This window comes from Acipenser ruthenus, chromosome 10, assembly GCF_902713425.1.
Source record: "Acipenser ruthenus chromosome 10, fAciRut3.2 maternal haplotype, whole genome shotgun sequence".
NCBI classification, from domain to species: Eukaryota; Metazoa; Chordata; class Actinopteri; order Acipenseriformes; family Acipenseridae; genus Acipenser; species Acipenser ruthenus.
In genome coordinates this window covers 1,854,253-1,880,404 of record NC_081198.1, presented here as the reverse complement: position 1 = coordinate 1,880,404, position 26,152 = coordinate 1,854,253, and the positions used below count along the sequence as shown (strand labels likewise).

Genomic DNA, 26,152 nt, shown 5'->3' with positions numbered 1-26,152 from the left:
CTTTACAATTTGCTTTGCTGTTTAAAACAGTTTACTGCAATAATAATAATAATAATACGGTTTGGAAAAGGAGCTAAAGCATTTCATGGGGGTTCATTTTCATCTAATACTTATTATTTCTGTATGCCAGTTTTGTTTTGCGTAAGCTGTACCCCAGTGCATTCTACAATGTGACAACCTTCTTTGTAGGATTCTACTCCAGTAGTTAATTGAACTATAGAAGTGATTTAAAGCTGTAGTACAGCAATGCAGGGTGACTCCCATGCTTCATGCAGTAATTGTGATTTTGTGTTTCAGTAACATTGGGTTCAGTTTGGAAGATGGTCGTATAGTAAAGTTCCTTCTTAAGGATTCCCTGTGCAGACACACAAAGCTCCTCTTGGTTTTATTAACAGCATCATTCTGCAAAGCTTAAAAAACAAATTAATGCAGAGGGAATTCTAGCTTTGCACTGGGCACGTGGAAATGCATGCTAATCACATATAAATGGATGCAGATAAGGGACATGTTGTTCTCAGGTTAAGTGCATTCATACCAGTAATCACAGGTCACGCTTGTAACATTAGTGTTTTAAGATGCATAGATTGAGTTTCATTACACTTGTTCTCAGCTTGTAATGTTTTTAAACAACCTGAGCTACTGTAATGAATTGACAGTCCATTAAGGGAAAAAACATGCCTTGAAGGGAACATTGTGTCCTTAAGGCAGATCCTCCTTAGCAAGAAACTGTATGTCAGGATGGATTCTGAACACGCAGGTTAAGGCAAGGGGTCACAAGACATTGGAAGAGTCACAATATCAGCATGTTGCCCTTTTCATTCTTTCTAGTCTCTCTTCCAATACAGTTAAACCCCTGTTTTATCCTAACTCCTCTGGGGAAATGGGCATTAGGGCAAAGGAGAGTTGAATTCCCTGTAGGGGGACACTCCTAGTGCTGATAAAGAGAGTTAGACTGTATTTCCTTCTTTTCTTTCTCATTATTAATGCAGAATTGTTTGGCAGCCGAGTTAGGGGTATTAATGAATGGTCATTTCAGATATTATTACCATTAGGAGCTCGGCATCTATAAGGGTTGCTTCCCACTGTTAAGGTATGTAGCAGCCCATATGAATTCCCTTTAGCAACCCACAAATCCACCTCCAGTACTAATCAAACAGCTGTACAGAGCAACCCTGCTGAGAAGGCTTGTTATTTAAAAGAGCAAAGTCTGTTATTAGAAGCATAAATTGCTGCGTCCATGAAAAATAATAGTAATACAGCGATCCTTCACTATAATGCAACGACAAAGAAAGGAGTATTGTTCCAAGGGATTGAAGTGGCTATCAACCCTGACTTCAGCACTGATGCAATAAGCTGTAAAGTACATCTGGTATCTGCCAGACAGATGGTAACAATGACACTTTCAGTTTATTACGAAATGCAAGAGCAATCAAATGGGTGGCCAGGGCTGTGCCCCAGTGTCCGAGCCCCCTAGTCAGCAGCCTTGTTGCTGCGGTTCTGCATTGAGTGTCTTTACCGCTGCTGCCACCTGTGGACATGCTTTTTTCTGAATATTTATAGCACTGCAGAGCAATATAAAAGACTGGGAGACAGGGCTGGAGGCTAATGTTACACAGGGTGGCGAAGAGACTTGATACCACTTTGATCTTTGTTTAAAACTAATTGGATTTGTATGGCATCGCAGTGAGGTCCTTTTGTGACTCGCTGTTGTTTTTTTATTCGTGATAGAGCTGGTCAAGGCCATCAGGATGATGGTTATGAAAGTCGTTTAGAGGAGCCCTGGGGGCAGGGCTTTGAAGAAATGAGGATCCTTTGCCCTGTCTCCACCAATCTCTGATAAATCCAGGGTTGGAAATAAGACTTCTATTGCATAGCAGTTTCACCCATGCCAGCTTGAGTAGCCACAGTGTATGGGTAACAAGTTTGGGTGCATTGTATTAAACTCTTAGTAAAACCAGGAATGGATCAAACTGCTCTGCAATGGAGTCTTATTTCCATCCCTGTAAAGCTGACTTCAGCTGTGTTTCTGTTAGAAGCCACCCAATTATGGTTCTTTCTTGGCTATCAAGCTAAAGGGAGGGTGTAAGAGAGGGGGGAAGAGAGATGGTAGAAACAATTTGAGAAATAATTTGGTTTTAAAGCACAGACTGAAAGAATGTAAAAAGGGCAGTGACTGGTTTCTCTGGCTGAGACAAAGTGATACCCGATTTATTCCCTGTTTTGTTTCAATCTTAGTTGGTCCGGTAATGAAAAGTTACCCATGTTTGTGCCTACTGCCTAAGGAAATGAATCTGTTCTTAATTTTCAATCAATTAAAACTAAGGCAACAGGCTGTAGTTAAACCGTATTCGTGTTGGAAATAATGCTACTCTTTTATAGATTTTATTTGTTCTTGTGGAAAAAGTATAAACTCCAGATTATTTTCTGAAACTGTAGCATAAACTATAGTTTTTAAAAATAATGAATTTCTGTAGAACACGTAAGTGGTCTAGACCGAAGTTGAAGCAGCTGAGTGCTTGTGTGTTTCACTGTGTATATCCTTATAAACTGAGCCGTGATTGGCACTAGGGGAAGGTGTGTGCATCTGAGTAACAGCACAGACATTCAGACACAAAGACAATAAAACAATACACAGAATCGATGGCAAGGGCTCATGCCCTTGTATACCATCCCTGTACCAATCTAGTGGGATGGTTAATGTGTAAATCTTCTTGCACGGTCTAACCCCAACTCTACACCTGACCCTGACCCCCTTCAGTGAACGTGTTGCTTTGTGGACGTTGATTGTTCATCTGGGGTTTTGGGAAGTGCCTGTGTTGGGCTGCAGTGCTTGTATTGCCTTTTGTTGGATCAGGGTGACATATCTGAATCTTCAGTAAATGAATTGAGCCAATAACACTCTATCTGTTCATAACAAACCCCACCACTGCACCTAATCCATCACGAGCTGGCAATTTTATTAAAGTGTCACAATAAAGAATACTCAAGAAGACAGGCTGTGAGATCTTGCTGATCTTGGCAGGCCTCACTTTGATTTCATGCGGGAGAGGGCTGGGGTGATACAACATTGCCAGTTCAATCTGTCTACATTTAGAAATCGCTCTGTAAAATGTTGAAAGATGATTAAATAATTTGACAGAGCAGAATGTGGGCTGGGGAAAGAAAAAAAAAACATCTCCTTCTTTTAATTCTAAAGGCATGTTTTAATGTGGCTGAATCTGGCCCCAGTTCTTCTCCACCCCTCTGATCCACCCGTTCTATTGGCTGGAACAAAATGGTAGTATATAACTGCAGGCATTTCACTGCCAAGCGGCCTTTCCCAGGCCTGTGTGTCCTTGGACTGCGTAAAGAGCTGGCAGGAGAAGTCAAGCAGAAGTGTCTGATAAATGCTTTCCGCTGCGTCGTTCACCATGACCGCTTTGCCACGTTCCGTGGCGAGGTATGTAATCTCACCACTTACCCGTAAACTGTTTACTGATATTTCAAAACCCATTCGTTGTGTTAAAACTTAATTCTTCGTTCTTTTAGAATTTGTTTTTATCAGTTTGGAAGCAATAGGGTTCAGCCAGAGGCTACTGCTCGAGTATCACGGAGTCCCCAAAATCACCTCTTGGTTGGCACAGGCTGCCAGCTGGCTTGGGAAATAAGATCTCTAATGCCCAAGAAACATCAGAAACCTCACTCCAATCCACAGCGGCTGCAGCGACCCCTGGGGGTTTGACTTCAACAAACATTGTGCACACAAGTTAGCACTTAGACTCTCTTGATTCTTAAAGTTATTTTACTCCAAAATCGTTTTACGATTGTAAGTCGTGTTTGTGATTTTTTTTTTTTCTCTTGAAACAAAAATAAGCTAATGACGATTTGGAGTAAATAACTTTGAGAATCTAGCCCTGGGATTTTAAACAGTGTGTAGGGGCCGGTCTCCGTCCGTCGCCATACTGCAGCACAAATAAATAAAAAACCTCTGTCAGGAGATAGCAGCCCATTGTGCTCATGGTTGCTCATTGTACTGTAGCTCTGTTTTACTCCAATTCGGTTCACCACACTTGCCTTCTCTCGGTTGATCTTTTGAGCAGCAAGCTGAAGACAGTTTGAACTTGATAACCTTGGCAATTGACTCCAAAGTGATAAAACCCTGCCACTCTTTTCTTTTTAATTGTTTGGAATGCATGTCAGTTTGTGTGGAAATTGAAGAAATTCTAACGTCTCACATTTTAACGTTGCATGAAAATGAATTCAGAGTGAAGCCTGGAGGGGCTAGAGCTCAGGCTGTTTTTATCTTTCTATCAATATTGTCTATGAAGAGTCATATATGAATCTGCATCTGCAATGTTTGCTCCAGCTTAACACATGATTCAACAACACGTCAAGAAAAGGGTATCCTTCCATTAGCTTCAATATGAGCAGCAAACTCTTCCTTCATTTCATGAACATTTTGCTGGGCTTTTTCTAAGCTCTGGTTACTGACGTCACGCCAGCTGTGCTTTCACTTTTGATATTAATCAAATGGGCACCACTTATAATAGAAGGTTGTTTTTAATATGAATGGGCTAACAGAGCTGTTGGCATCTTATTATTTTGTTCATTAGCCGTATCTGATAATCGTGGTGTAACAAATTAAAAATGCATGTCAAATTGCAATGAGAAGTACAATGTGAACTGTGATTTTTGCAGTGATTAGAAAGGGGTTGACGATTCATTTGTTATATACCAGCTGTGATAAAGTGGTCCAGAACTATGGAAATATATACAACAAACCTGCACACCTACAGTACCTGTCTGACGTAGACACCCAGATTCAACTCTGACCAAAGTACCTACCTTTCTTAAAAGGTTGATGAATTTAGAAAAATAGATTAGCCCAGAAATTGCAGGAATAGCAAAAAGCAATATTTTTCCAAGTGAATGTTCCCAAGATCATCCCTGGCAGTATGAGAGGTGAATCAGATATGATGTGCATGTGCGAGAAGGGCGGGAGTGCCACAGGTCATTTATATTGGATGCAGAGCAGCGGCGCTTCTACAGAGCAAGGGTCAGGCAGTATGCATTGACTAGAAAGACAGAGAAAAACACAAAATTAGCATTCCATTCAACCAAATTAGGGTTGACTGAACCTTAGATGGCGTATTGATTAGCACTTGACCTTGCAAGTAGGATGAATGAAGCGTCACTCAACCAAGCCCAAGGGATCATCTATAAGTTGCAGGGCTGACTCTATACCTGTCTGTACTGTAAGATCTGGCAGTAGGGACCACAATGCCTGTTGATGCTGTATAATGCAGCAGTGTGGAGTAGTGGTTAGGGCTCTGGACACTTGACCGGAGGATCGTGGGTTCAATCCCAGTTAGGGGAAACTGCTGTTGTACCCTTGAGCAAGGTACTTTACCTAGATTGCTCCAGTAAAAACCCAACTGTATAAATAGGTAATTGTATGTAAAAATAATGTGTAAAAAATAATGTAATTGTATGTAAAAATAATGTGATATCTTGTAACAATTGTAAGTCGCCCTGGATAAGGGCGTCTGCTAAGAAATAAATAATAATAATAATAATAATAATAATAATAATAATAATAATAATAATAATAATAATAATAATAATAATAATAATGCGAACCCTGGCAACTCCCCATGAGTGATGACTGGCTACTGACTGTCTCCAATAAAACTTCCACAACGATAGTCCTTCTTGACCTTTGACATGGGAATGACGCGGCTGTCACAAATCGAAGCCTCGCTCATCAGTCAGGCTCTTCCAGGAAAACTCCAGGTTTGACAGAGGTAGTGAGTAGAAACATTTTATCATTTCTGCGTCCTATGGACACATTTACTCAGTGAGTCAAATGTAAATATCAGAATATTAAAATGGACTTTCAGTTTGTGTAGTAACCCCATTTAATAATATCACATTTACTAGTCACACGGATTATTGTGATTCTAAAAATAACAAGCAGTTTGTTTGTATTTAGTGTTCTCAATACCTGGTTAACATGAGCATTGAAATAAGGTATTCTGTCAACTCTCCACTTACATAATAGATTAGTTGTGATTGCTTGCTCAGCACCGGAGTGCAGATGGGAATTCTGATGTAAGTTCTGATTAGAATCATCCGCATTTAATCGCAATTGTTACACCAGGCTGCAAAGCGTGCTCCAGTCTTTTTTAAATCATCATCAAATGGCAATTGATTTTAATGTTATGCAATTAAAAAAAAATAAAACATTATCATTTTTTATGACAAACCAACAAGGACTCGCTGCAACAATCTATCAGTTTGTTTTTTTTTCACAGAGAATGAGGGCTCCCCCTTGTGGAATACTTGAGTAATGTGTTTGTTGTAAGATGCAAGATTCTCGTCCTAGACCGTTTCTCATCTCAGAACAATTATCAGCGTACAATTACCACCAGTGACTTGTGCTGCAGATAGAATGTTAGCATGTACTGTAGCATTAATATCATTGTCATGCATGATCTGCACCAAAGTCCTCACGCACACAGACAGCTTCCATGCTATAGATGGGGTGATCTCTGCAATAGGATGCCATGAACCACATGTACATTTTCCCTAGCCTAGCCAGTCTGCGCAAGGAAGACCCAGGGGGCACAGAACAGAAGCCAAGCTGAGAAGCAGGCTTTCTGCATCTAGATATAAGAGGGATCAAGAGAGAATGACACAAGCATTCATACAAAGCGCTGGGATATATACAAGCAGATGGCGTGGACTGTGATCAATTAGAATCCAGATATACGGTAGTCTGACAGAGCTTTAAAACTAGTAGTAGCTTTATAACAAACAGTACAGTACAGACCCAAACCAGCCACCCGAAAAGCAAAACACACAACCGTTTAAAGAAAAAAAAACTCAAATAAAAATGTTCAATTCCATTTTGAAAATAAAAATGTGGTTGTCACAGCGAATTCCAATGAAAAGTGAATGGTTTATGAAAACATAAAAAAGCGTTTGCTGCTGTTCAGTTGCTATGCTATGGAATCTCCTGAGCCCTGTGGTACAGTCCTCAGCTGTGGATGCCTGGAAGCTGTGAGTTCAATCCTCCCAACTCACCCACAATGCCCTTCTCCTTCACCCTGAGAAGGCATGCTGCTGCTGAGGCCTTGTCACCCTGGCTGTGTTCGGGAGAGAGCAGTTATTGTCAGCTGAGCCGTGCAGCTGTAAATGTACCCTCTTACGCTTTATTAAACAGAGTGGTTAGTTAGGGCACTGAGCTTTTTTTAAAAAAAACAACAATTGCTCTGTAAGGGAGTCGACTGCACATCGTATTCTTGACTCCAGCCCCCCCCCCCCGGTAAATTTTTTTGTGCGTTTAAATGGCATTCTGTCAAACTAAATGGTAAAAAATAATAGACTGATTTCTTATTAAATGTAACCTTTTATTTGGTTGAGATTAAAATGTGTTCCTGTTGTTGGCCCTTTTAGAAAGCCATAGGTTGCAAGAGCAGGCCGTCCGTAGCGATTAGAAAAACTGCAGGTGCAGCCAGAGACACGTTTTAAGTCAGCTGGGAGCTGTCATGCAGTGTTTCTAACACAGGAATATCACAGGGGATTTCAATGAGCCTGCCTGCCTCATGCATATTGAAGAGACTTCAGTCATGATAAAGCAGAGCAGCTCATGGGTTCTTCATAGCTAATGGCATTTAGCTCTCTTTTTCTTTCCTTCTTTCTTTGTGTCTCTTTCCTTTTTCTTTCTTTCTTTTTTTGCCTATTTTAAGGAACGTTTTAAGACTGCAAACTCCTTTAAATTCAAATAACAAGAAGTGCCTTTGTATTGAAACAGATAGAATTTACTTGTACAGGAAAACATGCTTATTACTGTGCACTTTTACCCAATGAAGTGACCTGTGGCTAATGGTATCGGTCAATCAATCAATCTATCAACAATTTAATAAACTGTTGTAATTCATGCTTTTGTGTTTGTATTTTTTATCTATAACTAATAAGCATTAAGACTTCAGTGCTTAGTCTCTTCTTTTTTTTGGTACAGTATAGGATCTCATTCATGTGCCTGAAATCAGACATTCGGTTTGTGCCACATGTGTTAGGATTTGACAGATCCAGTCCCCTGGGGGCACGGGCAGCTAATCAAGCAGTTTGGTGGCAGCTCTGGGATCCCAGTCCTCAGTGTTTTCTCTGTGCTTTCCTTTGACAGGTTCCTTGGGGCAGGCTGATCTCCCAGAGCCGGTAACTCTCCCGGATCAGGCGCCTGTGGTGGTGATGAGAATTACCGAGGCGTTGGAGAGACAGGGTAGGCAATCAGTTTCTCTCACACACTTCAGTCACCCTGAGATCCAGCACTGCAGCAGACCCTTAAAGCGACAAGCCTCTTCAAATGCAAGAATCAATACATTTGAAATATCCGAGCGATCCGCAGGATTGCAATGCTGACGCAGTATGAGTCTAATCTGACTGGCAGAAAGACAGAGGTCATAATGGGTTACACTGAGGCACTGATGTCGACACTCAAATTTCAGTACTTTTTAAACTGTGCTCACAGGCTGAAGCAATGCACATTCCCAGAATCTCTGTTAATTGGTGTAATTCAAGTCATGATCAGTGTAGGATTGGTGTTCATTATATTATATTGCAGTATGTACTGTAAGAGGTGAGTGCAAAGCTTGGTATACAATGTATTTACAGACCTGAGTGTTTAAAGGCACATCTGATGTGTTTCTTCTCATGTTTACAAGAGTAATAAACGGAATGCACGGTGGCATCTGTGCTGAGAAATGCAATGCTATGTAATTGTGTGTTTTCTTTGTGGAAGGTGCAGAGAGCGAGTCTCTATACAGATCTCCTCCCGGCTCCTCCTGCAGCGTGGAGCTCCAGCAGGCTCTGGATGCAGGTGAGTCTCACATCCCCTCCCCTGCTCCGTGCTGCTTTTTGCAATGGCTGGTGACTGCGAGAAGGGAGACTGAGAAAAGTCTCCTCACTGCCTTCTAAAGGGGTGCACAGGTTTGAAAGAAATGTTTTGCAGCACACCTGTTAAAGTATATATACTCGGTTAAGGAAATCGCAGTCAAACTTGCAGTATGAGAGCCTTATAATCCATCCCAAGTAGTTTCTCACTAACTTGTTAACATTACTTTTATGCTCTGCGGCATGCACCCTGAAAAAATAGCTTTGATTAATAGGGGCCATTGTGTTTTTGTTTCGTTTGTTCTCTATCAACATTTCCCATCAGCAAATACTGGAGTACCTAAATAGACACACTAGGAAACTGTCTCAACTTTTAAATGTTATTCCTAGTGGTACCACAAGGGGGTGCTCTATTATAACACTACATGCAGCTGATAGCCTTGGCGTTTAAAGCCCAGCTGAACATTCAGTTGTGGTAGACAAAAGGATTTTTTCTTTTGCTAATATTTTGTTATTATTTCGTTTAAGTTACCCAGGATTGTTTAGCAGGTGTACAGCATATGCAATGGCAGTCCTACAGCTATACCTCTGTTTTTCCATATCACCAGAGCAGTTTGACTGTATGTTGTGAACAGGGGACTGTTTCTGAACAACACTGTCCCTAGATGGAAAAAGACACTTTGTGGAAATAGATAATTCGATAAGTGCATTACCTATTGTGTGACTAGAAGTTCAGTATACAAATCAAATGCGAATTCGTAAATTCGAAAATCTCTGTTTTAGTGGCGCTCCGATCCCATCAGATTTATCACTCCACCACAGCTCCCCAGTAATTTGATTTCAGCGAGCCAGGCTGTCGATGCATCAGCCCCGCATCTCCTCCACAGTCCCTATGTACGCACCGGGGTCTTTTTCATGAGGCTTGATGACAGTAATTGAACTGTTCCATTCCATCGGTATCTGATAAGGAAATCACAGCTGAGGGGCTGCGCGCTTACAGAAGTGCATGACAGTGCCATTAGAAGAAGCGCTGAAGTGGATCATAAAAAAGCAGTGATTACAGTCCTGATTGTGCGCTTGCATACGGTGCAGACACATACAGATATTCTGTATATAAATGCATGTGGTTAAGTATCTTCTGGCAAAATCACAGCTTGTATTTGTATGACCATGATAGCTGTCACTCCGATCGCATGATTGTATTTGTTTTTCCACAGGTTGAGAAAGACATGCCATTGTCATTTTGAAGGTGTCCTTTCATATAAAGCTCTGTATTTGCTTCATATTAGATTGTATTAAAAGTTATAACCCATTCACTGGCGAGCAGAGCGATCTTAATAGGATACAGTAGCATTACCCTAATCACTACAGTGATAGCTCCATCCATATACAACAATGCTTGTGTGCTGCTAGTTAGAGGCATAGTGAAGCTGCTGCACTGCCAGCAAGCAGTGCTGTGTCTCGCTGATCAGTTATGGGGTTAACTGCCTTTTAGATAGTTCTAGATTTCAGTGCCACATTGTGGTTCTATCTAAAAGCCCTTCATTTTATCGTCCAGTTTTCTGGATTTTGCTTCACCCCCAGATTGTGCAGCTAGCGGTAGGGAACGTCATGCAGAATGTGTGCCCAGCAGCTGTGTCACCTGAATCATTAAGCTCCATTAAGGGCTGTTGAGGACCAGGCTAGCTGGTGAACTGACTTCTCTAGCACTCTGGCAGTCTGTAGCTGTCATCATGTTGTTGTTTTTTTTATTTTTCTTCTCCTTCTTGATAACGCAGCAGTCGGCACAAAAGCACACGCTGCTTACTTCCCTCTAAGTGATCCGCACTCATTGGTCAAGGGTGATGTCATCATACATGCAATAGTCAATAACCTATTAGGGCTATAGATTTTACAATCAGCTGGGGAAAACGCGCATTTGCTGCCAAAGTTGATTTTTATTACACTAATTTACTGAGCAGTGCGTTTAATAGACAGGAGCGTTTGTCATGAAGTTAATGTAATTTCAGATTCAAGTGTGACAGAGAGTGTAAGCATGCAGTGTGCGTCTCTGTGTGTGAGGCCTGCAGCAGGACATTCATAAGCTGACTGGATCCCTTGAATGCCCAAGTGGGGTGAAATCGGACATGCTCACATATTTTTTAGCTTTCATATTTAGCATCCCAGTGGTTAATCACTGAAATGTTTGCACACAAGGGCTATTTAACTAGGCTCTCATGGGCTCAAATCTGAATCACAAATGAGTTAGGCATAGTGGATCACAAACACTCCTGTGAACTCAGAGGTTCATTTGTAATTAAGGAAGAGGGATAGTATTTTTAGTTTCAAGACTTAATGTACAGACTTTGATTTACAGTAGCTCCTGTGTTTATGCTCCCTGTTCTCCTCTGCTTGTAGATCGGGGGTGTTTGTGTCTTATTGTTGGTGTTGGTAGCTGCACGCTCACCTTTGCCAAGCCGTGTTTTAACATAATCTTCAGGCTTGAACAATACCAGTGGCGAGCGACTAATCTGATGCTGTCGTTAAGAGAGCTAGTTTTTTGACGTATTGACATTTTGAGTAAAAGAAACTAGTAATTAGATGTCACATCCTAAAATATATTGTTACAATAAAGTTTTGTCACAATTTCTGGATCAGTAAAGCATTTTGTATTGTACATGTTATGTACATAGAGTTCTTTTTTGCAACAAAAAAAACCTTTTTTTTTATTTATTTCATGCGGTTGGGTTCATCATTTGAAAACAGTATAATTCTTGCCTCTGATACCGGCTCTGGGATCTGGGGCGGTTCGGCACAAATGAACCCCTGTATGAACTTAAGGCAACAAAAAGTCTTTACTTTTTCAAACCCGTCCGTCTTTTGTGGTAGCTTTACAGAAAATCAAGATGCCACTAGCAATGTAAAATATAAGTATATTCTGAGATGTGTGTTTAAATTATATAAGGGCAAATGCTGTTTCCTCATCTCTGGGAGTTCATTCAGACGTCACTGCAGTACAGTACAGACACATCTCCAGCACAGTCTCATCAGGGGCCTGCTGAAGAGCGCTCGAACACGCCACACAAGACAGAGGGAGCGATTCGAAGGAATAATTGGTGCTGTGACTGGCGGTGCCATTTCCCGAATTCAATAGATGGTTTCTCCGCAATCAGACTCTAATTCCGTTCCATTATCTGCGAGGAAGGAAGAGAGCAGCTCTGTGTGACAAGTTAATGAATGAAAAAAAAGTCATGTTTGTGAAGCAGAAAGGAATACAGAATGAGCCTGAACAAAAGATCTGGCCTCGGTGTGCAGGATCGTGGGGAGAGTGCTGTTCCAGTGGAGCTTGTGTCTGCAGCGTGGCATTGGCATGCACAGTCAAACTGAGACACAAGCCATCTAACATCAGGCTCTTAAACACCTGCACCGGCAGCTTGTGAATAGCACCTCTCTGGCTGTATGTCACATCCCATTTAACTTTACCTTTAAAATGCCTTCAATTCCAAAGGCTGGATGTTGTAATTGTCATTTTCTTTCTCATAGAAGGAGGGTCAGTACAGCTCTGCAATGGTGATTGTCCGGGGTTGTGATGCACTGAGGGCTGAAGGAGGGTCAGTACAGCTCTGCAGTGGTGATTGTCTGGGGTTCTGATGCACTGAGGGCTGATGTGCCACCCAGAATAAAAGTAAACCTGTCTGGATTTGAACCCAGGTCTCTGGAGTTGAGGGGCTAGTCCACCACCCCGCTGCTCCCCTCTCACTGTGTCTAACAGCAGCTGTAACCCGGAGCCTGAGCAGACAGCAGCTTTCAGCACGCCGTACATGTGAGGTCACTGCGTCTGCTTGCACACGTGGGCTGGGCTCAGATTTCATATGGTGTGCTGCAGCCACACCATGACGGAATTAAACACAAGTTTCCCAGCGCTGTCAACAATTTAATTTATACCTGCACCTGTATCATCTCCACCCCCCCACCCCGGTGGGCTGGTGTGCGGGGGTCCCATTAGCTAATCCGGTTATATCTGGTGGCAATGAGAGAACTGGTAAGAAATAAAGTTGATGACTCACACCTCAGACACCATGGGGCCAAGCACTGTCCCTGCCGCTCCTGTTTATCTGGCTGGCTCTGCTGCTGCTGCTGTAGTTCCCTGGCAGTAGACGCTGGGGAGATGGTGGGCAGTGCTGCTCATCACCAGTTTGCAACGACCACGGCTCCTGTTTTGGTTCTTCCTAGTTTCCTTGCAGGAAATAACTTACTGGGTCCATTGGTACAATAATGAATTATGTGGGACACATTCTGTTTACAGTGTGCCCAGACTACTACTTCCCTATGCTGCTTCTATCCTTTTTTTTCTTACCACATTTTACCTTTCTACCCTATGCTTTACCGTGGGGATTTCATGTTTTAACCATGCATTGATTGCCTTTTCTAGGCTTCTTTACAATTACAAGGCTTTCACCACTCTTGCTGTACTGAACTGTGGGCACATGATATAAAAGGCTATCTGAGTTGAATTGAGAATGCTAAGTAATGAAAGACAAGGCCGTGTATCTGGGAGATAATGCCCACTGTCTGGGCATTAATGCGGTTATGATATTGGGCTGATGGCAGAGAGGATCCAATGGGGTATATAGTCTTAATTAAACTGTCAATACTCTCAAAACTTTCAAACAGAAAAGCAACTGTCGTCCAATCTTAGTTAGCCTTTTGTAGAATGTAAGGGATCGTTCATAACAGAAGCATGTTTCCCACTGGGTTAGAAGTCAGAACAATCTGCAAGAGAATTCTGTCTCTTCGTTTTTTATTATCTAAATAACTCAGTAGGGAGTGCCGGAGCCAGCAGCACTGAAGAGATGAATAAGAGGGTTTGTCCTGGTTCAGATACTGGAGCTGGAAGTCTTTGTGGTTTCAGAGGAATGAAGCGAATGAACTCACATCTATTTTCTGCATTGGCTGTAATCGTTTTAGTTTAATTTCTTTTACTGGAACTGCGAGCCCGCCTGGGAACAGAGGGACAGCTTTCTACCAACACAGAGCACTGCTATTTCTGCACAGATCCATTGGTTACCAGAATTAGAAGAGCAATTACAAAAAGAAAAAGAAAACGTGCCAACAGCTTCTTTGAAAAGTAATGCATTCTTAATAGTGAGACCTCTGTTACACACAATGTGTTTGATTTGAAGTGTTACACTGGAAGACTATAATGGAATATTACTGCATTAAAAAGTTGTCTTGGTTGCCTATTATTTGAATGGAATATTTGCTTACGTCATAAAGGCATAAAGGCATTCGGCTTGCTTCACTGTATTTTGGTTATGGGTGAAAAAACAAGAAACATAATCCCATGGTATGTAAAGCATTACCAAACCATGCCATACCGATTTCATTTACAATGCTTCTTTCATGCAGCAGCATCATTAAGTGCTTTATAAAAATATAAACTAAAAGAGCATTTTAACTACTTCATGTTTTTAAGGTCGGCAATAAAAAAGGATTGCTGCATCCTGGGCTGTCTGCCTCTATTAATGACCGCACTGTACACCCTTAAAAAAGACCTGTCCACATTACAGACACTGCCCTGCAGGCTGAGCGCTGACTGTGAAGGGACTGCTGACAGGCTTGATTTAAAGTCTCTAAACCCTGGACAGAACGAGGACGTGTGGAGAGGTGTAATTGGAGTATTCCAAAACGCATCACCCTCGGATCCCCAGCCTGTGCAGGTTCTGCTGAAATAACTGGAATGGAATATCTCTTTCTGCACCTTCCCAGACTCCCCCCTGAGCGGGGTAACTGGATCCGGCTCAGGCTATCAGCTGCTGCTTCCAGGCTAAAGTGCTAGAGACTGGTTAAAGCTCTTGCCCCTGGACCGTAACCCTTAAGCCATTTCAAAACTGAAAACAAAAAGCAGCAACAGGCCCAACAGGAAGCCTACTGAGCAGCCCTTGGGTGCTGTAATTCATGGAGGGCAGTGGAGCGTCCAGTCTGATATATAGAATGTCTACCAGCCTGGCTGAAAGAGACATTTATCTCACCTGGCAGAATCTAGAAGGTTGTGAGTTCAAACCTGCCTGTGCACTGGTGGATTTCTTACATTACCGTTAGTAATCCTGGTGTTTTTCTTGTTGTATCCCAAACAAACCACATAGCATTTTTCTAATGTGAATAAGCTTGCTGCTATAGTAGCAAATGCATGTGGTTTGACGGCTAGATGGAGACATCCTAATTAATGGGATTTATTCTTAGCGCTGATTTCTTATGCACAATGCACTACTTAATCAGTAAACAACGTGATTGTATTTATTGTAAGCTGTGGATTTAAGCCATAGATAGGATATAGATGTCGGACAACATGCCAGTGCATGACACTGTACACACAGCCGTCACCTAGGAAAGAAACCAAGGAGCAGCTGTTTAACAGTACAGTAGACAGGGAATCTATTTGGGATTAAGCAATTAGCTGCACTGCTGTGTGGCTATGCTGTAGTATAACTAGATCTGAGTCAGGCAATTAAACTAATGTGATTCTATTCTGTATTGCAGTGTAATCGAAGGGTGGATAATTAACAGTGGTTTTAAATCCTATGCATGTAAGATTGCAACACAAGTCTTATTGAGCACAATGAGGGCTGACCATTAGGCTGAGTCTGCAAAACTTAGCAAGACACGGTGTCATTTCAACTGAGGCCTCATTAATTATCTCATCCATATCAAGATTGTTCAGGAAGGAAAAGAACATCCCTGCCCTGATGCGCACAGTATGTGCCAGCGTTCACGTCAAGCACAGGACCAACCCTCCACAGCCGCCCACTGTGTCAGTTTCTTTTCAAGCGTGCAACCTGACATTTCCTGTCTCCCAAATCTGCTGGCTGGCAGGGCTGCTGCCAGAACTCCCAGCAGTAATTAAATTCAGTTTAACTTTCGCAGAATGATACAGCCTGCAGAATGTACACTTGGACAGAGCGACCTCTCACTTGGTAGCCCGTTCCACGTGGTTTCTATCGTCCGTGAAAAAACATTTCCCTCTCCGACTTCTCTTCTGAACTTGTGCTGTTCCCTGGCAATGAGCTCCATCTGCTGTGCTTCACTCAGTGAAGTAACTGGGGGCTCAGGATGTTCCGTGGCATTCTTGATTTTGTCATTTTATTTTCATTTCTACATCCCCATTGCTCTTCTGCTTTTTCGAGTGCAATGTATGCCTATTTTTGTGTCCTCTGGGAGTGATGCATATCCTTGTGTGTTGGAGAACAGTGAAGGGGATTGGAGTGGGGGTTCTTGTAGATTTGCCTTAAAAGAATAAGTAGCCTGATATTGCATTTGATGTTGTTTACCATCTGCCTTTTTTACGATGTTTCCAGTCATTTTTGCAATGATTCAGATAACGTTCCTCCAAAACAAACCCACCCTACCGGACTAGAAATAGATCTCTGAGCATATTCACCTGGGCGCGCACTGTGCTGGGCTGTGCTGTGTGAGGCATTTACCCTTCAGGTTCAGTTCTGATATACTGTACCAAGCTGCATTGATCTGAGAACAGGAACAGCTGAAGAGCTGCAGCTGAACTCTGGCCAAGGCACCTAAACACAGAGTATATCAAAATTTAAAGTAAATTAAAATATAAAAAACATAGTCTGCAGTAAGAACCAGTTAGAATGGCTGCAAACTTCATAACAAGATGAAATTACTTTTATTCAGTCTTCATGCCATTTAACAGTGAAGGAAGTTAGCAAAAGTGTGTATAATTTCAGTATGATATATGTAGCGTGATTGTTGTTTTTGCCTATTGTTGCTGGTGCAACTGCACATGCTGTATATGTGTCACAGTGCTACACTTGCTATAAATCATGGGTGCAATTGTGCCTGCAAAGGTTTGTGATTCATTCCAGGTTTTACTGCTGTAATAAATAGGCACACCTGAGTGTGATACTCTTTCACATCAGGTGTGACTTACAAGCTCATCGTAAGCTCATGGGTTGAGACATGGGAGTCTTATTTCAGTCCCTGCACTGTAAATAAAACAGATAAACGATGGCTGTTTGTCAGTTGGGAGCCTGCCATTTAAAAGATACATCTGCTGAGCTGTTTAGTTTCAGTGAAACCCTGGAATTGGGCCTGTGATTATGAACTGAATTAATAATTTACATTATTTTCAATTATCTGGGTTTTTTTTTTTGGTTGGGACCAGAGCCACTGGGTTTGAATAGTTTGTCAGGAGATTGGTATACGGTTTTAAATAGCATTACTATCGTCTGCAGCAGTCTTACTCAAGTAGTTTCATAGCCTTTTGATAAACAGCTTTTAATAAGAACATTTCTGAAAAGCTAGAACTAAATAGCAAACTTAAACTAAAAAGAACTATAAAAAATACATGAGACTGTATTGACCAAACAGACTGTGCAGTTCCCTGTGCAGCCATTGGCTAAAAATTCAAATATTTTCAGTGCTGGTGCTTTGCATTCATGTTTATTTTAAGCTTCCTGTTGCATTGCACAAGCAGACCCGCGCAGACTGCATACAAAATATTGCAATAAATAATGACATGACATGTTGACAGGCAGGGCTGCTTGTTTCAAAGAAACACTCCGGGTTGGGGCCACTCTTAGATCTTTAATTTAGTCAATCGATTCTATTTATACACTCCTTGTGCAAAGCATTCTGTTGTGGCTACAACTATGTGTAGATGTGTACTAAATACATAGTTATATACAGATTTTATAATGTTTGTGTTCATGTGTTTCTGTTTGTACAAACATTGGAACACAGTTATTTATCATTTTATAATTGTGGGTATATCAACAGCACTGGCTTTCTGGCTAAAATCCCTTTCCTTTTATATTGAATTTTCCGCTTAAAACATTTTGTTATTGCACCATTTTTGAAGATAATTTGAATGTTTTATATTCCGCACGCCATAATGTCAATGTATTTTCACATGTTCTGTTCTCCCAGAAGAGATCTTATCAAAGAAAGTATAAAGTATCTAAAACCTGCTGCAGTATCATGTTCTAGCAACAGAGACGATGAAAATGTGAATGCACTGTGATCCAGGACATTATCCAGAGAGTCAGATCACTTGGAACATATACTTCTATAGGTAAATGGGAATGCAAAGATTGATTTACACAAATATTTTTTTTAGGCATTTAGATCAATAAACTGACAGAGATCAATAGGTGGAAAGACCAGATATAAATTGACAGTAAATTCAATTGACAGATAGATGAATGGGTAGAATAAAAGACAGAAAAGGGATGCAGAAGGATTTATGAGCTAAAGAGATATAAGGACGATCGGATAGTCTGAAAGAAAAATCTCAAGCTATAGACAGAAAGACCTGGGAGATGTATATATTGAGGAGGCAGACAGATGCAGAGATGGCCAGCACGATAGCAGAGCAAGGGCAGCCTGTGATAGGCAGATGGAAGAGGCTGAAAAGAAGAACGATGGATTGAATGGAAAACGGATCAGATATGCAGGGAGATAGATAATTCGATCAGATGGGCAGATTGGTGTTATTATGAATGATGGTGATCTCTAGCGTGGTGAAAGGGTACGGAACAGCTGCTAGGGTATATGAGAGGGCACCCCAATGTTCAGGGAGGGATGATGACGAGTCAGGAGCTCCATCTGTGCTCCGAGGTCAGGCAGGTCACAGGGGTCAGGCTCCAGCCACTGACCGATAGCTGGACTTGACCTCCAAGCCTCTCATGCCAGCTCAGGACAATGGAGGAGCACTACCCAATCCCTATGGAAGATTAAACAGCTGCTGGCCATTGCCATTGCTACATTCAATAGATATGGTTAGGAATCAGGAGTCCTAAGTCTAGTCTAAAGGTCATGACAAGGCGTCCATTTTCTCAGCAGTCAGTAACACATTCCATATACAGTGTATTATTTAATGTTCATTTCAATAAGAATAGTTAAACAGTATAGCTGCAGATACATGTTTACTGATGAGCCGGACGTCCCCATTAAAAGAGGTTTGGGGCTTTGGAGCACCATGTAAAGTCATGTACTGTAATGCTACCCTCTTTTATATGTTTTTCTTCAGTTTCCTACAAAATATAATGTATTCGTAAAGCATAAAGTCATGAATTTTAGCAAGTTGATGCATTTGGAGAATTTGTCTCAGTATTTCAGCTCGACTGTATATGAAAGGAGAATCAGGATCCAACAGGATAGTCATTGATCACTAGAAATACTTAATGACAAAGAAAAGTAATTGACAAACTGAAAACTTTTATTAATTAGCTACAATGTTTAGGCTTCTTCCTTCAAACTTAAACAACATCAGGCTACCTAGCTATTTCTACCATGCTAGCTGAAGAAGACGTTGTAGCTGATTATTAAAACTGGGAGTTTTCAGCAATTTGCAAAAACATTTATGATTTTTATGAATGCACCCCAACACGTTTCGATCTAGTTGCTATATGTTGACAGGTGCACAGACAGTCAGTCACTGTGTTGTATGCGAAGAAAGTGTTTTTAGGAAGACCTCGAGGGTGGTCTGCAACAGAAGAAAGTTAAAACACTGAAGCTTTGCTTCATCGCTGCCTTTGTGCCTGGTGTCGGCACATTCCATTGTCTCGTACACCTGCATCCTCAAGCATGTCTAAGAAAGCCAGTGTGTGTGTGTGTGTGTGTGTGTGTGCAGCTGTGGCAGGCTCTGCAGCGCCAGCCTGTGAGTGAGTGATTGTATTGGACAGAGAGCGTCTCGTAACCAGAGCTTAATGAGCTTCTGGTCTCTCGCCACTTGACGACTGGAAAGTTTATTAAACAATTAATCAGAAGTGAATCAATGTCATTAACAACATCCCCACTGGAAAGAACAAATGCAATCTATTGCAGAAGAAAAATGTGAAGTCACAGGACACATGGAAGAGTAAGGAAGACCAGCTAGCAGCGGAAACAGAGACTTTCAACTTTAGTTTTATTTATTTATTTATTTATTTTTTTACCCCACTGGTATCATCATACATACAAGCAAATCTACCAAGGTGCAAAAATAGGTGTGTAGTGCACTAATTTACGTTTTGTATGGTGTGTAATAAGATCAAATGATCAGTAATTATGGTCTGGAATCAAGATACATACCTCTATCGTGATACAATATATAATTTTTTTTATTGATTGTTTCTGTTTACAGCTGTTTGGTTGGTTTTGGATCCTTATAGTTCCACATGGGCATACGTGCAATTATTCTCCCTACCTAGAGGATTTTTACTGAGCTTTTGGCTGGTTTTCTAAAAGGGTTCATTTAACTGATCTAAATAGAAGAAAATCTGCAATGGTCAACCCAGTTGGCTCGTTCCCTCCTGGTCTTTGCTCAAGCCCTGTTCTAAATTGTTTAACTGAACCATTTAAACCTCACTTCAGACCCTGAAGTATGGTAGTTAATTGTATCATTGTACCTGGAGTGGAATGGCCCTCCAGGACCGTGATTGGACACCTCTGCTCTAACCTGCTGATTCTGTCCTCTTGTAGACCCCACCTCAGTGGATTTGGACCAGTATGACCCTCCCACCATGGCGGACGCTCTGAAATGTTACCTGCAGGCTCTGCCGTCGCCAGTCATTCCAGCAGAGACGTACAGTGAACTGGTCTACACTGCACAAGGTAAGAAGGATCACACACTGGCACGGAAGCAGGGGGTACGAGGTGAAGCGGTGGGTTTATGCACATGCCCTACTTCTCTAGACACATAGTCAAAGCATGGAGAAGATGGTAAATCCCATGGAACAATAGTAAAGCATGGTTTAACCATTATTATTATTATTATTTATTTCTTAGCAGACGCCCTTATCCAGGGCGACTTACAATTGTTACAAGATTTCACATTATACAGATATCACATTATTTTTACATACAATTACCCATTTATACAGTTGGGTTTTTACTGGAGCAATCTAGGTAAAATACCTTGCTCAAGGGTACAACAGCAGTGTCCCCCACTGGGGATTGAACCCACAACCCCCTGGTCAAGAGTCCAGAGCCCTAACCACTACTCCACACTGCTGCCCTGCAGAAGGTAAAGCACAGCATGTGCATTGCACTGTATAAGCACAGGCTAATCAACCAGTACAAATGTAATATTCACTTTTCATGAGGGGAGGTCAAGGTTTTAGTTTAGTTCAGTGAAATGAGGATTTGTAGTCCACATCACCAAATCAGCATGAGGAGAATATATATATATATATATATATATATATATATATATATATATATATATATATATATATATATATATATATATAGTGTGTATATATATATATATATATATATAGTATATATACTGTATATATACTGTATATATATATATATATATATATATATATATATATATATATATATATATATATATATATATATATATATATATATATTCATAAAACTGTATTATATTCCAGCCCGTCGAAATAATAACTTTATTTTTCCATGCCTTGTATCTTATTCATGGACACATTTTGTAGTTTGTTTAAAAAAGTTCACTTGAGTTCATGTTGAAAGCTGCTGTCTGAGTCTTAATTGTAACATCTAAGTCTTGTTACAGCACAGCTCATGCATATTTCATAACTGCCAGAAGCAGTCTTGTCTTGTACCTCGTAGGCAGCTGTCTTCAATGGACTCTGAAGCAGGGTGAGTGCTGGAGTTCAGAGGTTCTCTGACTGTATCCAGCGGCTGGTAGGAATTGCTCTTTCAACTCTGTGATGGAGAAGGTTGCCTTACCTCTCATTGCAGATAAAAAGAACAAAGAGCTGCCAATTGCATTTGCCATCTGGGAAATACTGGAGGTTGATGAAGAAACTGATAAAGGGATTTGATTTTGCAATACACTGCAGATGGGACTAGAGTTAATATTGGAACGAGACGAGGTTGAAACGTGGTGTTACATGCGTTTGTATGCGAACCACCTGAACTGGATTGTTACACAATAACAGAAGGGCTGGGGAAAAAATACCGAATGAAAATTTCCAATCTCTGATGTTTTAATAAAAATATGTTATATGTTAGCTGAAACCAATATATATATATATATATATATATATATATATATATATATATATAGTTTGCATTAAGTAGTGTCAACTGTGCTCCCCATCAAATGATTATGCTGATTCGGTGGTGTGCAGAAAACACACTGGTGAAAATCTGAGATCCATTATGTGTAAACGTGCAAAAAAAAAACGATCTCCTCTTACACACACACACACACACACAAGGCTCACAAAGTCCCATCTGTTGGACAATGGCAGTCAAGGTGTACTCAGCCAGAATTCCAGGAATCTGAGTTTGTGCTGAGTCTGCTAAGGACTGGCAGCTGGGACAGTAAAGTTTAATATGATGCACTATTCAGTGGGGGGTCAGACCCCATCAATACGGACTCCTAAACCCCTGTCAGAGGGGCAGGGGCTATGTCGCTGACTGTGAGACAATGAGCTCCAGATCAAGGTCAATGTGCTGACCCATTAGGCCAGCTCTGTCAAACCTGCTCTGTCAGCAATCTGTCAATCCTCAGCCAGTCAGTGAGCCATGGCTGTCCTTTGCCCTGGAGACACTTATCTTATATCAGCATCACAATAACAAAAAAAGGCACCTTCTTACGTCCCAGTTATAATGCGTTAAGGAGAAGTGCAGGAGATTGACATATGTGTCTTCACCCCACCACACCAAACACCCTTTTAACTCCCTTCTTTCAGACTCAGCAGCGAAATTACAGCCTTTGGTGAACCATAAAACACTTGGATCATTCCATAATTATACAGCATATATTATAAGCAGTGGATATTTATCAACGACAACATATCCTCTTGAGTTTCCCATACTGGGTTATAGCTGGAAAGTTCATACTAATAATCCATAAATAACAACAGCGATCTTTGTGTCGCCATATTGCAGAGGAAGAGACTGTGGCACTCCCTGCCATTCGGCAGCGCTAATCCATATCCCATTACACACCCTGTCTTTATCAAACCAAAAGCAGCACAAGGGCAACCCAAGAGAATGGTTCCTATTGTGGGCGTGCTTGAGTCCTAGCAGATAGACACCTCACATTTGAGCCAGAAGATCACTGGCGGGCTGCGGGCACACAGTGAATAAACTAAACTAATTTGTAAAGGAGGGTTTTGAAGATATTAATGTATAACCATCATCTCCCATTGTGAGAAAGCAAGGGGCAGCAGAAGGAAACCCTTTGATACAAGGAAGAAATAGACCCTAAGACCAGTACAGAGCCCACATAAACTGGACCATTATAATGACCAGGACACTGTCGTCCTAGATCAGAATGCTATAAATATGAACTGGACCATTATAAAGACCAGGACACTGTGTTGTCCTAGATCTGTATCCCCACAATGCACTGATTTTGCTTGGGGGCTTTCCGTACCAAACTCACAGTGCCTGCGCTGGTTTGCTCAGTACAGTCTCTGTGCTGAATGTGCAGTTTCAGTTAAGCACTCAATAGTGGCCGCATATTTCATCCCAACTGACAAACTCTTCTGTAAGCCAGCCAAACATCACATTGACGTTGCATCATTAAAATGCCATTTAGAGATACACAGGCTCCAGGAAGCATACACATTTCCGCAAACAGACAAAACAAAGAGAATGCAGACATTAGCCTGTGTAAAATTCAAGGTTTACAGAATATAACGATCTCTTAATAAAAAAAGAGAGAAAAAAATACTTTTGAAGTCCTTTTGAAGTAGCTGAATCTTTGCTAGTCCAGTGCAGTTTATTGCAGGACTTTATTTAATTAATCATTGATAAAGGGTTTGAATTTTACATTCTGTCCTGATTATTTTAAACTTGGAGAATCTCTCTCTCTCTCTCTCTCTCTCTCTCTCTCTCTCTCTCTCTCTCTCTCTCTCTCTCTCTCTCTCTCTCTCTCTCTCTCTCTCTCTGTCTCGATGGTTAGCTCTCCTGCCATCTGACTGCCAGCCCATTGTCCCTCATTTTACATAAGGAATAATTCAAAAGCACCATGAAAGCAAAATAAACTAAGAAATAAGAAATCTAGAAATAATCACAAAATAATGAATATCTTGTGTCTTGCGCTCATCAAAGCTGGCATTGTTTGTGTTTATTGAAATGAGGGCAGTCAATTAGACTAACAAAAACTCTCTTGTGTGTTTGCGTGACACCGGAAAACCTTTAACACTGTACCTTTTGAAATCTCTCCCAATATTTTTTTTCATCAGCATCTGGCCACCAAGATGATTTGAGTTGTGTCTCTGTCTGTCCCAGAGAGGGAATGTGGCTCGCTGGTAGAAACCAGCCCCTGATGTGGTGGAAGTGACGTAGAAAAGCAGGCAAACAGTTACCAAAAATAAGCACCTGAGGACCGCTGCATCCGGTGGCAGATTAGAGACAGCATGTGGAACCGGAGGGAGTCCCAACATGATTTGAAACAAGATGATATCAGCCATTTCCTGGTGCAACACATAGCTTATCACAGCCAATGAAATGCATTCGAAGCTGGTTTGAACCACAGAAAGGAAAGTAATGAAGTGCTATACCCACTCCCGCTTGTCATGAACAGGAGATTGTTGTTCAGTCAGGAAGGGGCTTTTAACCACAGCTTTTAATAGCACTCGTAATAACTACTGTAGGTTTTCAGTATCGCACCTCTGGGGAACGATTTCTTTCATCAATATTTGAACATACCCCACAGCAGAAATGCAGTTTTTTTTTAAAGGACGTTTTAAACTATATTCTGTCATCCTATGTTTTATTTTCTAAAGTTTCTGTTTTTTATTCCCACGTGGTCTTTAACCAGTTTAAATTTTCACAGTAGAGTTGCTCATTAGCTCCTGTAACTAACCCTCATCCCCTGGGGAAAAAATAACAGCCCTATAGTATGAACACAGGCAGTATACATGTGACAAGTGGTACCTCTGTGTCATTCACTTTCATTAGGATTCCAGGTCCTGTTACCCTGCGATCAAACAGCCTGCTGCAGATCGGATAAGCACAGAAAGGATCCACAGCTTTCAACCAGCAGAATGATGGTTCGGGCGAAGTCAGACTCAGATCGGAAGCAGCACATAGCTGACTTTGTTTTACTAAAACCCTGGACCTTAATACCCAAACTCATGTCCTATCATAGCTGAAGCGCGTACCGCATATAGTGTATGTAGAGACAAAAGATGCCCTCGCTTGTACAGCATCCTTGACTTTGTCTCCTCGTACAGTCGATTCGTCCTTTAATTATCACTTCATTATAAAAGTGTCCTAGTATACCATGTGAAAGCATAGTAAAAGCACAGTGCAAGAATGGTAAAATACAGGCATGTACATTATGATGAAAGCCATGACCCCATTGATTTCCATGTAGGTAGCTACATAAAGGATATAAATGACACATCTTGGTGTTCTGATACCTTTGCACAGTACTGTGTTTATTTATTCACGTGTCCCTCTCTCAGAAATGCAGAGGGTGGAGGAGTGCGGGCAGCAGCTGAAGAGGATCCTGGAGTCTCCCAGCCTGCCCCAGCAGAACCGCCTTGTGCTGCAGCACCTGACCCGGCACTGGTACAAACTGAGCCAGAACTCCAGCAGAACACACCTGACGCCCAGGCAACTGGGGGAGCTCTTCAGCGAGCTCCTCTTCAAGCCGTCCCTGTCAAGGTGAGAGCAGGAGGCCTTGTATTGCAGGGGTGGCAATAAGACTCCCATTGCATATCAGTTTGATCCACTCCTGGTTTTACGCACACCTGTGCTTGTTACCTATACACTGACACTAATCCAGTTCGTAGTAAAACCTGGAATGGGTGAAAACTGCTATGCAATAGGAGTCTCATTTCCATACCTCTTCTATTGCATCTCCAGTAGTATAATATTCAGAAAACTATTATAATTACTAAGAAATTGAAATGGCTATGAAGAGGTAGACTTGTAGAAAAGCAATGATATGAATTAAACCTGCTTTTACAGGTGATATTCAACCGGTCTTCAGCCAGCCCTACAGTTTCAATGAGTCTCTATGCATGTTTAAGACTATTTGATTTTACTACTACACATAGAAACATATTAGGAAGAAGATGGAAGACTGCCTTAAAATGAAGCCGCATCACTGTTTATGTATCCAGCTGGTCTAGTCGTCTATCTAAAGTGACTGTTGTGTATTTAATTCATTTTGCTTACAGCCATATACGTCATCAGCTTCTGTGTTCTCCTGTTTTCAGTGCTGATGTAAACCCAGAGCACCATGTCAAAATTATTGAGGCGCTCACTGTGGCTGGAGGGCTGGCAGAGCTGCAGGCTGCCCCAGGTAAGAATCTCCAAAACTTTTCCATGCGCT

General features: G+C 41.4%; 1 protein-coding gene across 1 annotated transcript in view; it reads left to right on the top strand.

Annotated features, from left to right (window-relative positions):
• The window catches only part of LOC117407471 (phosphatidylinositol 3-kinase regulatory subunit gamma), a 109,470-nt gene that overhangs the window by 22,097 nt on the left and 61,221 nt on the right, over positions 1-26,152 (top strand). Inside the window, exons 2-6 of the mRNA XM_034012551.3 lie at positions 8,168-8,263; positions 8,783-8,860; positions 20,335-20,466; positions 25,278-25,479; positions 26,037-26,122. Coding sequence (XP_033868442.3) covers positions 8,168-8,263; positions 8,783-8,860; positions 20,335-20,466; positions 25,278-25,479; positions 26,037-26,122 — 594 coding nt within the window. The remainder of the gene's footprint in view (positions 1-8,167; positions 8,264-8,782; positions 8,861-20,334; positions 20,467-25,277; positions 25,480-26,036; positions 26,123-26,152) is intronic.